The sequence below is a fragment of the Lontra canadensis genome, unplaced genomic scaffold (genome assembly GCF_010015895.1).
Source record: "Lontra canadensis isolate GAN:19392208 unplaced genomic scaffold, GSC_riverotter_1.0 scaffold43, whole genome shotgun sequence".
NCBI lineage: Eukaryota > Metazoa > Chordata > Mammalia > Carnivora > Mustelidae > Lontra > Lontra canadensis.
This window is the reverse complement of record NW_022631037.1, coordinates 11435676-11453618: the sequence shown is the minus strand read 5'-3', so window position 1 is coordinate 11453618 and position 17943 is coordinate 11435676. Positions and strand designations below refer to the sequence as shown.

Genomic DNA, 17943 nt, shown 5'->3' with positions numbered 1-17943 from the left:
CAAAGCCACTGTTGGTTACCCAAACCCAGGTGTTTTTCTGTTATTTGAAGCAGAATCTAGTGTTAGTGGGTGTAAGGACCAAATTTCAGATTCATCCTCAGACATACATTTAGACACTGAGTTCTATAGATAGTCTAAGTCCCCTTAGAAACCAACTTCCCCAGACACAGATTTGCTCTTCCAACACGTACTAGCCATCTCTTAAAACACTGACCTTCAATATACCTACCCATGCCTTTCTGCAAAACAACATGTAGCCCCTTACATACACACATTTACCTCCTATTCTCATATTCTTACTACACCACTCCTAACACAAAAATTTGATCTTTTCCTGATTCACTGACACACACAGACACACCTGCCTCATTTCTCACTATTTGACTCACACGGTATAACCCCTTAAGATACATGCACTGATCCCTCACTCACACTCCTTTCTTAAAATTTATTCATACCCTCAAAAGCACACACACTCACTCTCGTAGGTGCAAACTTTGGCCGGAGACACACCTGGTTACCACACTCAAGCAGACGCACTCCTTCCCTTATTCAGACGCCTTTGTTCTCTTTCATGATTTTAGAGAAAGTATGTTGACCAGTAATGTGCTGGTAAATGTTTAACAACAACCTCTCCAGGCTGGGAAGGAGGAGCTCTGATTTACAGCATTTGTCAATTTTCACAGTGTACTCTGGCCATGGCCGATTTCAAGGTAACAATGATTTTACAACCTGCTCACAAAATGCCTGACAATTGCACAATGGCTCTCAGAAGTGCTCCGCTCCAGTATACCCTGAATGCCGACCATCGCACATGCTGTCACTTGCTTTAAGTGACTCACTGGCCTTAGCCACAGAGTGGCTGAAGAGCAAGGGACTTTAATTCTCTACCTCATGGAGGCAGTGTAGTGCATCGTTAACAGCTAGTAGGTTACTATCTTAAACGTGCTGTGATGAGGCTTTAAATGAGGTTTATAGAGAGCTGAGCATAATGCCTGGCCCGTAATAAGGACATTGTACAAATGTATTCTAAATAACCCTTTCTGATTCGCTCACCCCCAAAGATACCCAAGGCTCCAGAAATAGAGATCCAACTTCTCCCCAAGACAACGTGGGGTTCTTTTTTTTTTTTTTTTTTTTAAAGACAGCCGATTCTACCATAGAGATTCACTAAACTATATCTTCTGAGTAAAGGCCTTAATTGTGTGGTACACACTCTCCAAACTCAAGGAGTTTAGAGGAAAGAAAACCTAAAATGTCAGAGCTGGAGGAGACGGCACACCGGCAACCCTTGGGCAAATTCAGTTCTCAAAAGTGTTTTGTTTGGTCAGCAGAAAGCGTGTCTCTTCCATTTTCACAGTCCCCATCCTTCCCATTGTCTTACCCCCTCCCCACTCCACTCAATTATGCCACAGGCCCAGCCCTTCAGCCAATCCAGCTTGCCACTCCCTGATTGAAAACGAATATCCTTGTATTTTTAAATTGAGGTTTAGGTGGGTAAATGATAATCAAAGTTAACTTACTGACCATTTACTTTGTGTCAGGCACTATCTTAATTAATACTTCAGCCCTGAGAGTCAGGTACTTCCGAATCTTTTTTTCACAGACAGGAAACAGGCTCAGAGAGAGGAACTAAATTGCCAAGTCACAGACCTAATAAGCAATTTGAGTCTTTGAATCAAGGTGTGTTTGACTCGTGTCTACTAAAATGTGACAAGATCAAGGGGAGAGAGGACATTCCAGGGGAGATAGCCCAAGTGAAGGGGGAGGAGACAGGCCTGCCTTCCGCGGATACCAGCCATTGGTTTGAACACTGGCAGATAAAGGTATTGATTTTTTTTTTTTTTTAAGATTTTATTTATTTATTTGTCAAGAGAGAGAGGAGCGAGAGCGAGCACAGGCAGACAGAGTGGCAGGCAGAGGCAGAGGGAGAAGCAGGCTCCCTGCCCAGCAAGGAGCCTGATGTGAGACTCGATCCCAGGACACTGAGATCATGACCTGAGCTGAAGGCAGCTGCTTAACCAACTGAGCCACCCAGGCGTCCCAAAGGTATTGATTTTTGGACAAACTGAGTTAGGCTCTTTCCCTTCACTCGCCCCTCCCACCATCCCAGGATAAGCCTGGAATCCTGCAAAAAAGGGTTCTCTTAACTGGTCTTTGTTTCTCATTGCCATCCTAGTTCATCTTGGTATGTAATCCTACTCATGACGGTTAGGAAATGAAAATAACTCTTCAAACCTGCCCCTGCTCAAAATCCTTCAGGACCTGCCCCTGCTCTGAGGATAAAATCTGAGAAGTTTTAACATGGCCTTTAAGACCCTTTCTCTGCCCTCCAGTCCAGCCTGATTATGCTAATCTCCCCATTGTCGGCGGCGGGGGTGGGGGGGCGTCCCTTTGTATGAATAACATTGAGGTAATGTTTTTTTTTTGTTTGTTTGTTTTTTTTAAGATTTTATTTATTTGTTTGTCAGAGAGAGAGAGAGAGAGAAAGTGAGCACATGCAGTGGGAGAGGCAGGCAGAGGCAGAGGGAGAACAGGCTCCCAGCCAAGCAAGGAGCCCCATGTGGGACTCGATCCCAGGATTCTGGGATCATGACCTGAGCCGAAGGCAGTGGATTAACCTACTGAGCCACCCAGGTGTCCCGAGGTAATGTTTATTAAGGCTCTCCTCATCCTTTGGCCTTCTCATCCTCACCATTGCACTCAGCTTGAATGTAACTCAAAGAGGCCCTGAGACTCCCTACTCCATTTAGACGAGGCTGCTCTGTTCTCATAGCACTCTTGTCTTTCTTCACATAGCTTTGCGTGTGGCGCAATTATTGTTATTATTTTTTTTTAGAAAGGGAGGGAGGGAGGAGTCGAGGGAGGAGAGAGAGAATCTTAAGCAGGCTCCAAGCCCAGTGCAGAACTGGAGGCAGGGCTTGATCTAATGACCCTGAGATCTTGACCTGAGCCAAAATCAAGATTTGAAGGCTTAACCGATGGAGCCACCCAGGCGCCCCAGCATGTTACATGATTATTAATGTGTGTGTGTGTTTAAGATTAAGGTCTGTATCCATCACAGGTCTATAAATTCCTCGGGGACAGGGACTGTGCCCATTTCCATGATTGCTGTGTTCCCAGCAGTTAGCACAGCCCCTACCTCTACTGGTATTTGGAGAGTAAACAGACGAATTACAGATGCAGGCGGGAACTGTATCTCCTTTTCATTGGGTGGCACACGCCCACAGACAGACAAACGTTGACAGTGCTCAAGCAGACATTTGAGTAAGTTTTGACAATGACGACAAAGATTTATTTCAGCTTAAACTTTATTGGTTTGGCTTCTCTTGGGTACCCTGGAGTGGGGCTGAGTCCTGAGTGAGCGAAGGGCAGAGTCCAGGCCCGATCTGGGTTTGGTCTGAGTCACTGAAATCTGGGGAGAGTGGAAGGAAGAGTGGTTGGAGAGGAGGGTCACTATCTACTCAGAGTCAGCAAATTAATTCATCCTGGTCCCCAGCCAAGGTTCAATGACCTTTTTAATTATAAGTAATCAAAATGATTCCAAAAAGCAACCACCTCCCTATGGAGAATTTCTCATACTCTCCTCCATTGCTCCTTTCCTGACCTCTACCAGAAGCCATCCCAGATCTACTCCCTCCATGCCTCCCTAGCTCGCCAGCATCAAAGCCTGAAATGTGTTCTGGTTTCCAAGCCTCGGTGTCTGCATCTTGAATGAGGGGCCCGTCTCAGCCCTTAGGTAGATGGGCTCCTTCATGGCATTTGGCCACCCCTTGCTTCTGGGACATAACAGATTAAAGGACCTCCTAGCTGGCGGGATGGGTTCCAGAACCAATGAGACCAACAATGGCTACAGACAGGGGCAACATGCCTCCACCTCCAGGGGCCATGGGACAAGGGTACAGAGGGTGAGCTGAGAACAGATGGGCAGTTTGGCTCAGGTGTTCAGGGGAGGGGAGCGCAGCCTCTCACCCACATAAGGTGGAGACCCAGAAGTAACAACAGCAGCCAACATCACTGAATTCTTCCTCCCACCATGTTGCTCTCAGCTCTTTCCTCCGATGATCTTATTTAAACCTGACAACAATCCCACAGAAGTGGTCTGAATAAACCTTGTTTTCTTGAGAACACTGAGGTTCAGGGAGCCTTGTTGGTTTGCTAGCACGTCCTGGGGGGCCGATCCGAACCCATGTCTGGCCCCAAAGCTCAAGTTGTAAGCGAGGCACGAGACGCCCGAAGCCACCAGACAGCCCACCTGCGCCTGCAGACTTCCATCTGATCCACCATCCAGGCCAGCAGCTCTCGCATCAGTAAATCCCTGAGCAAATCTTCATCACTGGGGTTCCTGGGGAGGGAGCTGCCAAGGAGAAAGCCTCAGCTGGGCTGGGCTGTTTGAGCCTGGGCTCCACCCAGAGTGAGTAAATACAGGGCTTGGGACTCTCAGGGGTGGCTGGGGTCCAGGGAGGGAGTCAACACAGCTGCCTCTCCTTATCTCAGCTTTCAAAGCTCCACCCTGACCTGTGGGCCCAGGAATAGGGGTTCTTCAGTGTAAGAGGCACCCCACTCACCCACCTCTGGGAGCATCCCCGAATGCATCCCCCAAACCCAGGAGATTACTTTGGGGACAGTCACTCTTTAGAATGTCCACAGATGGCTCAGCTTCCCCAGAGGGGATCACTGATGTCAAGGGACTGCCCTTGAAAGGGTCCCTGTTCCTCAAACAGCCTTCCTGAGGTCTATCGAGGAGAAGTAGGGAAGCCAGTTCCTGACGTCCCCCTGAGGTCTCTTTTGCTGCTCTCCTTGACTCTGTGATTCTGCACACCAAGTCATCAATCTTAGGGACTCTGATCCCAAACCCCTCCTAGGACCCCAGCCCCTATTCCTCCTCTGCTTCTCCCTTAAGCTCAGGCTGGCCTCCAGGAGTTTCCCCAAGACCCCTTTCTGAACCAGGAGTGGAAGGGGATGCTTATCTGGGGCCCTGACCCACTCTGGGGTCTGGGAGAGGGAACAATGAGGCCCTGCCCCCCCCCTTCCCCTGTGGGCAGACTCACCCCTGCTGCTCCCTCTCCTCCTCCTTCCTGTCAGATTGATGGGCCAGCTCCAGGGCCCCAGCCTCCCTCTGGGTGATGTTGTGTTTCCAGCTGGTAGGGTAAAGATGTGGGAGTGGGTGGGGCTGGGAGGCTCCAGATGTTCCCCAGTCCAAAGCCTCCAATCTTTTGGGACCTTAACCCAAGTTGCCAAGCAAACCTCTTTCTCGGCTCAGCTGCTCACCAGGCCGACCGAGCAGCCAGGACGAGGTAAGAGACTGGGCCAAGAGAAGGAAGAAGGACCAAGTCCCAGGTGGCTCTGCTCCCTCTGCTTTCGCCTGCAACCCCGTGGGGATCCTCCGGGAGCCCCTACCTCTTCCCTGATCCCTCTCCTTAGAAGGAAAGGAGTGGAAAGTTGCCTGGGTCCCAACCCCCCAGACTGGACAGGTCAGGGCCACCGTGTCGCCCAGCTCCCCGTTGGTGCCTCAGTGAAAGGCACCACATGGAGTCGTGAGTCACCAGCCCATGTGGCCCACGTGGCACCCTCGAAGGAAGGTGCAGCCAGCCCCAGGCACAGGAAGGAGCGTGGGCTTCGACTCACTCGTTCTTCTTCCCCTTCTGCGCCAGCAGCCAGTTCACAAAGTCTTGCTGGCGGATCTTGTCCATGGCGATACTGTAGTCGCTGATGAAAGTCCCCTCGGCATACCTGGGGCCTCGAGGTCGGAAGCCACTGACCTTCGCGTGGACTCTGAGGGGCAGAGGGAGGAGAGAGCTAGAAGCCTGGACACCACAGGAGGGGCAGGAGGTGAGGGGAATCAGGAGGCAGGGCCAGACGATGCTCACTCACAGGAGGCCTGTGTTTGAGAACAAACCCTCCCTTTCCTGGGAGTCCATTTTTATGGAGATCCCCTCTTGTCTAGGCATCAGGCCCCTGGGACTTTATCCTCAAGCTCAAGAACCCATTTCCGGCAGCCTCAGTGTGTGCGACTCTGGCTTGGGGCAAAGAGGGATCAGGGAAGAGGACTGACCTCAGTTCCGTCCTTCACTCTTCTCGCCTGCTCCGCTCCCCACCCCACTTCACCCCACCCCACCCCACCCCACCCCACCTCACCCCTGCCCATTCAAGGCTTTGTTCCCGGTTGCTAGGAACAAGAGTGAGCTCTTCGGTTACAGCCCTCACTGTGGGGCCGGTCCTCTGGAAGGCCTTTACTACACAGACTCATTTGATCCTCATCTCCTCTACGAGGTAGACACTATTTCTACACCCTTTTTGGGAATGAGGAAACCAAAGGGCGAAGAGATTTTCTAGCACATCTCTTAGGGGGCAGATCCAGGATTTAGCCTCAGGCCAGCTGGGTCCAGGTCTAAGTTCACAAGCTCCACGCCATGTTGTCCCTCCTTGTACCTGTCCAATGGCCGTGCCTCCCGTCTACACAGCTGCCTGGACAGGCCCTGTGACCAGCCCTTGCATCTGACAAGGCACAGCTCTCCACTCAGATGTGTCTCTCTCGGTCCTCCAGAGCACACAGCCCCCTGCTCCATGGGCTCGTGACACTCTGCTCCGCCCCCCCCCCCCCACCAGAAGTGCTCAAGACACTTGGTAACTCCCCTAGGTGGTTCCCAGGAGGCATTTGGGGACCCCTCAGCCCTAATATATATTCTGTGGCTGGTGCGCAGGGGGCCCTGCACAATTTGATCAAATGCACACGTAAGCGAATGGTCAAGGCTTCCATTAGGAAGGGAGACGCTGTCATCTACTTCACACCTTTAACCACCGAGAAGTCCTTCCAGAGATCTAACCACAGTCTTTTCTGTGGCAACAGTAGCTCATTATAAAAACTCCTGGGTTCAGTGCACACTCTCTACCCGGACTGTTGGCAAGGTTTCCCCTCTGGCTTCTTTCCTCTTGGCTTGGGGATTCTTCCCTTTCCCACATCCCCCCGCCCCCGAAAACCAGAACTGGGTCATTCTCCCCAGCTTCCTCCTCTGCGCTGGACCCCTCCCCTGCAACCCTACCTGGAGTGACCACCTGCCTTCTCTCCGAGCACCACTGCCAGGAGCAGGGACCCCAGCAGCAGACTGAAGACCTTTACAGCCACCATCTTCCAAGGGTGATTTCCTGAGCAAAGAGAGAAGAGGGACCAGGATGAGGGCAGGACCTGCTCAGGAATAGTCAGCAGGGCCGGCTGTGTCCTGCTGACGCCTCAGGGCCCGTGTGGGTTCTGCAAGCGAGGGACACTGAGCTCTGGATGAGGGCATGGGGGGCAAGGTCCAGGCAGAAGAAAGCAGCCCAGACCCATGTGCCTGACAGCCCCCTGCCCAGCTCTGGCGGCTGGACCTCACATGTATGTGGTTTGGTGGGTCTCCCCTTACAGCCTCCAGAGTCCATAGCAGCCCGCCTTCTAGCTGTTTGGACTGGGAAGTCACCTAAACCATCATAGCCCTCTTGCCCCAAGTGAAAGCCACAAGTAGGACCATTCCATCCTCTCCTTCTTAGGCTTCACTCTCTCTACTCCAGGAAGCTCTTCCCGGGGTGCCCAAACATGTCTAGGTCTAGCTTTTGTTTTCAGGGCTTGGGAGGAAGGCTCTTTACTGCTCTTCACCCCTACTGAACACCCCCGGGAGGAAAAGGGGCCAGATCTCGCTCGTCCTCCTGCCTTTGTCACGTGGGTGTTACAGGAATCCTGAGAGCCGCCTTATTTCTCAGGTAGAGGAAAAGAAAGTGAGAGGCAAGGATGGTGAGCATCTCTGGGTGCTGAGACCTGCTGCCTGTCCAGTATCCCGTCCACCCACCCTCCATCCCGGATGCTCGCTCACCTGGCTTTCTTCCCGACTCTTCCAGAAGGACAGGGCAAGGGTTTCTTCCTCCTACCTTCTGGTCCTTTGGAGCCTGTCTCAAGAAAGTCTCCCACATCTCCTTTATATCCAGGCATCACAGACCTGCTGATTAGCCTAAAAGCATCTTATCTCAAGAAATTAGGTCCACAGCTCCTGCCACATTAAGTCCATTTTACGCATAATAAAGTTGCCCTTTCCACCTGAACTGGGCTAATCGATGATTAACATTTGGGTATCTCCAGTTGCCGGGAGTGGGGGGCAGGCCACCTTAAGCGTCCCCTTCCTTCTCCTCCCTCCTCGCTTCTCAGCACGGGACCCCCGTATTCTTTTAACCCCACCTCCTTTCCAGGTGTCCTCAGAAAGGGTGCCCTGGGTGAGGGGAGACTTAGGTCAGGTGGCACTAGCTGGGGTAGGACCGCTCCCACAGGCAATAGGCTACCCCTGGGTCCAAGACAGTGGGGCAGTCATTGGAACCCCAGTTTTGGATAGTGACCCACAGCTCTGGCAGTGAAGCAATGTCCCTGCTACGAAATCTAAGGGAGTGTCCCTGCTGGCTACAGAAAGGACTGGAGAGTGAGAGGGTTGAGGGACCATGAAGGATGGGGACTTCCTGGGGTAGCTGGGAACTGGAAACTTGCAGTCAAGCTGCCTTTCGGCACAGGGGCAGGACAGAGTGGGGGAAAGAGGTACACTCACCCCTTCGGAACTTGAAGGAATGTGGGCAGCTGCAATTCTATCTGTAAAGATTTATGACACCCAGTGTGGACCTGTCTCTGCCATCAGACTGGGGGACCGTGAGGTCATTCTGTGCCTTTTGGACTGAGGGCTCTCCATTGCTGGGGCTTTGTCTCCCCCATCAGACTGGGGCTCTCTGAGATCAGGAGCCCAGCCAGGGCTATCTGTTCCCCGTCCTACGAAACTTCCTGAAGCTATGGCCCATGTCTGCCCCTTAGAAGGGAAATTCCTCCAGGGGCGCCTGGGTGGCTCAGTGGGTTAAAGCCTCTGCTTTCTGCTCGGGTCATGATCCCAGGGTTCTGGGATCAAGCCCCGCATCGGGCTCTCTGCTCAGCGGGGAGCCTGCTTCCTCCTCTCTCTCTGCCTGCCTCTCTGCCTACTTGTGATTTCTATCTGTCAAACAAATAAATAAATCTTTAAAAAAAAAAAAAAAAAGAAGAAGGGAAACTCCTCCAAATACCACCTCTGCCTTTCTCCAAGTGCTTGTATATGCCTCTGTACTCAGGGCTGGGTTTAGAAGGAGCAGGGGAGACCTCCACGACCTCCAAGACCTCCAAAGCCTCCTTCCTGGGCCCTTCCTTCTCCACTCACCGTAGTACTTTGAACCATCAACAACCAAGCTCATGATCTGCTTATGAGCTCCAGGATCTAATAAAGGCCACTTTCCTTTCCAGGTAAACGGTGGTCAGGAAGCAGCTCCAGCATGAAATTAAGTGCTTGTGTGGGATGAGAGGTTAGTGGACCGGGGGGGCAGGGGGGGGCGCAATTAATTTCTGCTTCCTAGAAACCTCGCCCACCCACCACCCATTTTACACAATCTAGGAAAAACTTCTCTCCGGGCGAGCTCTCCAAATTCCATCTCCCGGCTATCCACGGGCAGTGATTACATGTCATTTCAGATTTGGTCTCCGAATGGGATGTGGGGGCGCTTGGGATCCTGCTTCCTGTTGAGCCACAGTTAATGGGCTCAAAAGGGTTTGTGTCAAAACCTGGGCACCCCAAGCAGGGTGGACACCATTCCCTGGAACCCCTAAGTCTAATGCCAAACCAGAGTCAAGGAAGGTTCTAGAATGGGTCCCTGCATCTCTGAGTGCCTGCCTCATGCCCTGGGGATTTGTTTTGGGGGCAGGCTACTCTGAAGGCCAATTGTGCCTCAAATTCTCAGACACACCCCCTTGGAGGGGACCTCTCTGCAGCCCTCAACCTGTGTCCCTTTGATCTTTGGCTCTCACACCCTGCAGTGGACACACTAGGGAGAATGTAGCCTGGGCCCTGGGGGAGGAAGGACTGTGGGGAGAATCTGGGGAGGGGATCAGAGAAATTGCCAGAAGCCCAGGGGAGCCCACAGCCCCCACCCCTAGAGCATATCGGGAAGCTGGGGAATGGAAAAGATGTCCTTCTGAAGTTTCTAGGGATTGGAAGGGCCTGCTGCCCTTGATCAAAATAGTTCAGTAGGGCGCCTGGGTGGCTCAGTGGGTTAAGCCTCTGCCTTCCACTCAGGTCATGATCCCGGGGTTCTGGGATCGAGTCCCACTTCAGGCTCTCTGCTCAGCAGAGGGCCTGGTTCCCTCTCTTTCTCTCTCTCTGTCTGCCTCTCTGCCTACTTGTGATCTCTCTCTGTCAAATAAATAAATAAAATCTTTAAAAAAAAATAGTTCAGGGGCGCCTGGGTGGCTCAGTGGGTTAAAGCCTCTGCCTTCGGCTCAGGTCATGATCCCACAGTCCTGGGATCAAGCCCCACATCAGGGGAGCCTGCTTCCCTCTCTCTCTGTCTCTGCCTGCCTCTCTGCCTACTTGTGATCTCTGTCTGTCAAATAAATAAATAAATAAATCTTTAAAAAAAAAATAGTTCAATAACTCTACTGGCAATTCCACCAGCCTGATGCCCTGGTGTGCAGGGGTGGAAACAGGAAGGGGGCTTGGGCAGACCCTCAGCCCACTGGGGAGAATTTCCAGGATGTGAGGGGTCAGGGAGGTCACAGGGGATGGGAAAGCAAGAGGAAGCCTGGATACAAAGGCCAGTGGCCCAGACAGGTGGAGAGAGCTGGGGTGCGCGAGGGGTGTCTAGGATACATGGAAGCCAGACCATCAGTGCAGGATGGGACAATGGACGTATGCTTGCCAGACACCCCAGGGTCCTGCTTTCCAGACCCTCCATGACTTCTGGACCCAGGCCCCAGGATGAGAACTGGAACCGCAGAAAAGCCTGTGGGGCTTGCTGGCTCTACCCTCTCCCCGTGGTGACTCACCACCCCCTCCGCAGCCCCAGGGCCACCGCAGACATTCCAGACCCAGCTCCGCAGCCAGGCCAGGGTGACTCAGAGGGCTGACTGCAGCCTCCCTGCCGGGGACTCTGCTTCAGACTTCTCTTGGTCTTCAAGCTCCCAGGCTGACTCAGAAGGCAGACATCCCTCTCCCAGCTCTCCTACACCAGGTGGCAGATTTATACTTCTTCTCCTGCAGAGGAGACAAAGGGACAAACTTTGCTGAGTCATCGGGTCTGTCCTGATTCCTAGAAGGGTCACCTCCAGCTTTCCTCACCGGTCGTACCGCAAACCCAGTTGTGGTCCCAAACATTTTTGCCCACATCCAGCCTCAGTACCCCGCAGGCCAAGATAAACACTTTTCAGGGGGATCTTCGAGAAAGAATATATTTAGTCAAGAGGATTGTGCTAACTTCTTAGGTGACGGATGGTAACTACATGCATGGTGGTCTGCATTTTGTAATATATACAGTTGTCAAATCACAATGCTACATCCCCCCAGCAAATATAATACATCAACAACACTTCAATTAAAATAAAGAAATAGGGGCACCTGGGTGGCTCAGTGGGTTAAAGCCTCTGCCTTCAGCTCAGATCATGATCCCTGGGTCTGGGGATCAAGCCCTGCATCCATTGGGCTCTCTGCTCAGCGGGGATCCTGCTTCCTCCTCTCTCTCTGCCTGCCTCTCTGCCTACTTGTGATCTCTGTCTGTCAAATAATAAATAAAATCTTAAAAAAATAAAATAAATAAAACCCCCCATTAAAAACACGGAAGATACTATTTACAACTTCTCTTGGCCATCTGCTATATGGAATCAGTTTGGAAGTCCCCTCTTAGCTCTAACCCCAATCCTTCTTGCTGTTTTCAAAGGCCATATTTTGTCTGCTTTGGTTCGTCAAGAAAAGAGCTCAGCCCTTAGGAATCGTGACCTAATCCATAGGAAGAGAACTGTGGGGCAGTGTTAGAACAGGGAGCGGTGGCCGCAGGGGCTCTCACTTCCAGAGAGGCAAGAGCTAGTGGAGCATTTAGGGTGAAAGGCCAAAGGGCAGGGCCTCCCAGGGAAAACAGCCTTCCTGACCCCTTCTCTGTCCCGTAGGAGTGCCTCCTACGGGACAGAGGTGAGGAGTGACAAGGGAGGGCTTCCCCTTCATTTTCCCTGCAGGGGGACAGCTTCCAGGGTCCCCAGTGAGGCCCCCCACCACATACCCAAGCCTGCGATGGATAGGGGGAGGGTCTCCTGCAACCTCATCAACCTCACTCTTCTTTAAGGAGATTAGCCTCTGGGGCGGAAGAGGAGGATTCAAAGCCCAGCTCCGCCCACCAGCCTCTCCTGGGTGAGGTTTGGACTTGGGCAGAGCCCTGATCCATTCTGAGCTTGTAGTTTGGCCCATCTCTGAATTGGAGATAAGAAAACACAATCTGGGGGCAGCCCTGCCATGCTTGATCTCAGGGTAGTGAGTTCAAGCCCCATATTGGTATGGAGCCCACTTAAAGAGCAAAGAAAGAACCTCCTTCCCCCCCACCCCCCACAAAAGAAAACCAGAATCAGTCCTCCTTGCCTCATAGGTAAGTGTGGCATTAATATCTTGTTAACGTGAAGGCATCCTGCCAGTGTTGGCGGGTGGTTTTCTCTAGAATGATCTCCTCCATCTCACTCTATGGTGAGCAGGCAGATGAAAAAACAAAGCCAGGCCAGGAGACTTTTAGTTAAGCCGCTAAGTGTCTGCCTTAGGTTCAGGTCCTGATCTTCGGATCCTGGGACAGAACCCCAAGGGCCAAGCTACCTGCTTAGCAGGGAGTCTGCTTCTCCCTCTCCTGCTCCCTCAGCTTGTGTTCCCTCTGTCACTGTATCTCTCTCTCTCTCTCTCTCTGTCAAATACATAAATAAATAAATAAATAAAAAGAAAAAGAAAGAAAAAAGAAAAAGAAAAAAAAAGAAAGAAAAGAAAGTCTAAGTGAAATTCACAAATGACCTACAATCCTTCAGCTTTATGCTACTGGTCCCATAGACCAGCCCTGGTATGATGTGGGCGGGACTGCATAAGGCTGTGAATAACCAGGAGGCAGTGATCATGGGGGGCCCCCTTAGGGCATATACCTAATACACCCTAAAAAATATTAACTATTATTGTTATTATTACAGAAGGCCCTAGATTCATGAAACATTTCTGTTCATCGCCATGAAGTCCGGCCATTTAATGCCTACTTATACTTATCTCAGTCCCCTTCTCTCTGCAAGAATGAGAACTGAGATGATTTTGTACACAGAAGACAGATAAACAAGATATTTCTCTAATATTCCACAAAGACCAGCAGAATACAGATATCAAAATGAGTTGTATTCCAAGACAGACCTTGCTAGTCAGGCAGAAAATACTGCATGGTATATACTTATACTACAAAATGTTTTTAGGGGCATCTGGGTGGCTCAGTCAGTTAAGCGTCTGACTCAAGTCATGATCTGGACCCAGTCCCCCACTCCTGTTGTCAGACTCCAAGCTCAGCAAAGTCTGCTTGGCCCCATCCCTTCCCCTTCCCCTGCCTTGCCCCTCCCTCTCTCATTCTCTCTTTCTCATAAATAAAATCTATCTATCTATTTATTTATTTATTTATTTATTTATTTGTCAGAGAGATCGAGAGCACACAAGCAGGCAGAGCGGCAGGCAGAGGGAGAGAGAGAAGCAGGCTCCCCGCTGAGCAGGGACCCTGATGCGGGACTCGATCCCAGGACACTGGGATCATGACCCAAGCCAAAGGCAGCAGCTTAACCAACTGAGCCATCCAGGCGTCCCCATAAATAAAATCTTTAAAAATATATATTTTTAACCTGTTGTTTATCTGAAATTCAAATTTAACTGCACATATTATACTGTTATTTGCCAAATCTGACACCCTGGCCCGAAAAGCTTTGTAAAATCCCATGGCATGGGGAGCCTGGTGGCTCAGTGGGTTAAAGCCTCTGCCTTCGGCTCGGGTCATTCATGATCCCAGGGTTCTGGGATCGAGCCCCCCATTGGGCTCTCTGCTCAGCAGGGAGCCTGCTTCTCTCTCTCTCTGCCTGCCTCTCTGCCTACTTGTGATCTCTGTCTGTCAAACAAATAAATAAAATTAAAAAAAAAAAATCCCATGGCTTGGGGGACACCTGGGTGGCTCAGTTGGTTAAGTCTGCCTTTCACTCAGGTCGTGGTCCTAGGGTCCTGGGATTGATCCCTGCATTTGGCTCCTTGCTCAGTGGGGAGTCTGCTTCTCACTCTGCTTGCCAGCTCCTGCCGCTTGTGCTCTCTCTCTTAAAAAAAAAAAAAAAAATGGGGGCACCTGGGTGGCTCAGTGGGTTAAAGCCTCTGCCTTCGGCTCAGGTCATGATCCCAGGGTTCTGGGATCGAGCCCCTCATCGGGCTCTCTGCTCGGCAGGGAGCCTGCTTCCTCCTCTCTCTCTGCCTGCCTCTCTGCTGCTTGTGATCTCTGTCTGTCAAATAAATGAATAAAATCTTTAAAAAAATTAATTAATTAAAAAAATAAATAAATGAAATCCCATGGCTTGGGGCACCTGGCTGGCTCAGTCAGTAGGGCATGCGACTCTTGTTCTCAGGGCTGTGGTTTGAGCCCCACATTGGGTGTGGTACAAATAAAATCCCAATGCCTCAGTGATATTCCCAGTGATTCTGATGTCATTAGCCTGGAGATTTCTTTCATTTAAAATAATTTAAACTTACAGAGAACTTACAAAAATAATACAAAGAACTCCAATATACCCACAGAGATGCCAACTTTTAGCATTTTGCCACTTTGTTCTATCATTCCATTATTTATCTTATAAACATATGAAAGTCAATTACATATATTATGTTCCTTTACCACTTCACATTTCCATGCATATTTCTGTGTGTGTGTGTGTGTGTGTGTGTGCGCGCGCGCGTGTGCAGGAAGGTGATTTTATTAAAGCACAGGGACAGGACCAATGGGCAGAAAGAGCTGCTGCCCCATGTATATTTCCTGAGAACAGGGATATTCACACACATAACCACTATTAGTACGATGATGAAATTCAAGAAGTTTAACATTGATATAAAGCATATAGCCCATATTACAAGTTTTTCAATTGTCCCATTTATGTCTTTTGGGGTATTTCCCTTACTTTATCAGATTCAGTCCAGGATCATGTATTGTGTTTGTCATGTCTCCTATTTTCCTTTAACAGTTTCTCTCTTAGCTTTCCTTTGTCTTTCATAATACTGACATTTTTTTTAAAAAGAGATTTTGTGGGGTCCCTGGGTGGCTCAGTGGGTTAAAGCCTCTGCTTTTGGCTTGGGTCGTGATCCCAGAGTCCTGGGATCAAGCCCCATATGGGGTTCTCTGCTCAGCAGGGAGCCTGCTTCCTCCTCCTCTCTCTCTGCCTGCCTCTCTGCCTACTTGTGGTCTCTGTCTGTCAAATAAATAAATAAAATCTTTAAAAAAAAGAGAGAGAGATTTTGTTTATTTATTTGAGAGAGAGAGAGAGGGCATGGGGGAGGTGGGGGGAGAACACAGGGGGAGAAAGATGCAGACTCCCTGCTTAACAAGGAGCCCACCTACCAGGCTCAATCCCAGGACCCTGAGATCATGACCTGAGCCGAAGGCAGATGCTAAGCCGACCGAGTCACCCAAGTGCCCCTACACTGACATTTCTGAGGGTCCAGGTCAGTTATTTTATGGAATGTTTCTTAATTTGGCTTTGTCTGCTTTTTCTTCCATCTTAAATCAGGTTATACATGGTGGCTAGAATACTATAAAAATTAGTCTGTCCTTTTCAAGGTATTGCATTTAGAGGAACAAGATGTCTACCTGCCCATGACTGATGATAATTTTGACCACCCAAAATTTTGTTCAATTTTCCCACTGTATAGTTACTATTTTTCTCCTTATAATTAATAAGCAACTGACAGGGAGACACTTTAAGATAATGTAAATATGGGACGCCTGGGTGGCCCAGTGGGTTAAAGCCTCTGCCTTCAGGTCAGATCATGATCCCAGGGTACTGGGATGGAGACCCGCATCCAGCTCCCTGCTGAGCAGGGAGCCTGCTTCCCCTCCTCTCTCTGCCTGCCTCTCTGCCTACTTGTGATCTCTGTCTGTCAAATAAATAAATAAAATCTTAAAAAAAAAAAGATAATGTAAATATCCCTTTCCTCATCAGACTTCCCCCACCCTCAGATTTAACAACTATTCGTCCTTTTTTTTTTTTTTAAGATTCTATTTATTTATTTATTTGAGAGAGAGAGGGGTGGGGGAGAGAGAGCATGAGCAGGAGAATAGGGGGAGAGGCAGAGGGAGAGGGAGAAGCAGACTCCCGGCAGATCAGGGACCCCAATGTGGGGCTCAATCCCAGGACCCCGAGATCACAACCTGAGCCAGCCAGGTGCCTCACAACTATTGATTCTTGCTTGAACCCATCTTTACTACAATGATGGAAAATGGTTATTTTCCAATTCACCACTCCCTCCACAGTATTGGGGTTTCTAAAACAGTATTATCAAGGTATAACTGACACATAATTAATGGCACATATTGAATGTAAAGTGTACAGTTTCATGTTTTAATATACATCTTCTCCCATTAAACCATCAATACTGTCAAAAGAGTGAATATTGGGGCACTTGGCCAGCTCAGTTGATAGAGTATGCAACTCTTGATCTTGGGGCAGTGAGTTTGAGTCCCATGTTGGGCATAGAGCTTACTTTAAAAATATTGGGGCACCTGGGTGGCTCAGTAGATTGAACAACTGACTTTTTTTTTTAATAAAGATTTTATTTATTTACTTGACAGACAGAGATCACAAACAGGCAGAGAGACAGGCAGAGAGAGGGGAGGGAAGCAGGCTCCCTGCTGAGCGGAGAGCCCGATGCGGGGCTCGATACCAGGACTCTGGGACCATGACCTGAGCCAAAGGCAGAGGCTTTAACGCACTGAGCCACCCAGGCACCCCTGAATGACTGACTCTTGATCTCCACTCAGGTCTTGATCTCAGGGTCGTTATTTCAAGCTCCATGCCTACTTAAAATTTTTTTTTTTAAATAAAGTAGTGAACATATCCACCATCCCCTGAAATTTTCTTGAGCCCTTTCTCTCCTAATCACCTCTTCCAACTGCTGACTTGCTTTCTGTTACTATAGATTAGTTTGTATTTTCTAAACTTTTATATAAATAGAATCATATAGTATGTATTCTTTTTTGTCTGGTTTCTTTCATTCAGCATACTGATTTTGAGTTTCAGTTGTAACGTGATCAATAGTGTACTCTTTTTCATTGCTGAGTAATATTCTTCATCTTATGGATAGGTCGTTTCAGGTTTGGGGCTATTACAAATAAAGCTGCTGTGAACGTTTGTGGAGAAGTTGTTTTATGGACATATGCTTTCCTTTTTCTTGGGTAAATACCGGGGGTTGAGATATGTTTAACTTTTTTTTCTTAAAGATTTTATTTATTTATTTGACAGAGAGATCACAAGTAGGCAGAGAGGCAGGCAGAGAGAGGGGGGGAAGCAGGCTTCCCGCTGAGCAGAGAGCCCGATGCAGCGCCACCCAGGCGCCCCTAAACAGACATTTCACAGGTCAAATGTTACAACCACTTCAGAAAACGGCTTGGCAGTGCTTGGGTCAGCTGCACGTGTATTAAAATTGGAATGATACAGAAGAGATTAGCAAGGTTCCCGAATGAAGGTGAGACACAAATTCGTGAAACGTTCTGTATTTTTGATGTAATTGACATTTGATAAAGTGGACTTGTGAACATGAACAGCAGATGTTCACTCTTGCACTGAACAAAGTCTCTGACGTATAATTAAAAGTTTTTATTGAGCTCCAGGGGAAAAAAAGAAAACAGTTTGGCAGCTTCTTAAAAAGTTAAACATATGGGGCGCCTGGGTGGCTCAGTGGGTTAAGCCGCTGCCTTCGGCTCAGGTCATGATCTCAGGGTCCTGGGATCGAGCCCCGCATCGGGCTCTCTGCTCAGCAGGGAGCCTGCTTCCTCCTCTCTCTCTGCCTGTTTCTCTGCCTACTTGTGATCTCTGTCTGTCAAATAAATAAAATTAAAAAAAAAAAA

At 49.5% G+C, this 17943-nt stretch overlaps 1 protein-coding gene and 1 non-coding gene across 2 annotated transcripts; one reads left to right on the top strand and one right to left on the bottom strand.

The window, feature by feature from the left end:
• Positions 1-3293: 3293 nt before the first annotated feature.
• GIP (gastric inhibitory polypeptide) lies at positions 3294-6148 on the bottom strand. Its single transcript, XM_032871807.1, has 5 exons — positions 6139-6148; positions 5629-5869; positions 5052-5141; positions 4256-4357; positions 3294-3415 (listed from the first exon to the last, which is right to left on the bottom strand). The coding sequence occupies exons 1-5, from the start codon at positions 6146-6148 to the stop codon at positions 3406-3408; spliced, it is 453 nt and encodes a 150-aa protein (XP_032727698.1). The 3' UTR covers positions 3294-3405.
• Positions 6149-17489: 11341 nt separating this feature from the next.
• On the top strand, positions 17490-17596 carry LOC116876125. The gene has a single exon (XR_004384344.1). It is a non-coding gene; the product is annotated as a U6 spliceosomal RNA (small nuclear RNA).
• Positions 17597-17943: the final 347 nt, after the last annotated feature.

Bases quoted from the DNA above. Each gene is read 5' to 3' on its own strand.
- GIP (XM_032871807.1), bottom strand. The intron at 5,142-5,628 runs GTGAGTCGAAGC...TTACCCTACCAG, and splicing joins CAGAAGGGGAAGAAGAACGA to CTGGAAACACAACATCACCC. The intron at 4,358-5,051 runs GTGAGTCTGCCC...TCTCCTTGGCAG, and splicing joins GAGGAGAGGGAGCAGCAGGG to CTCCCTCCCCAGGAACCCCA.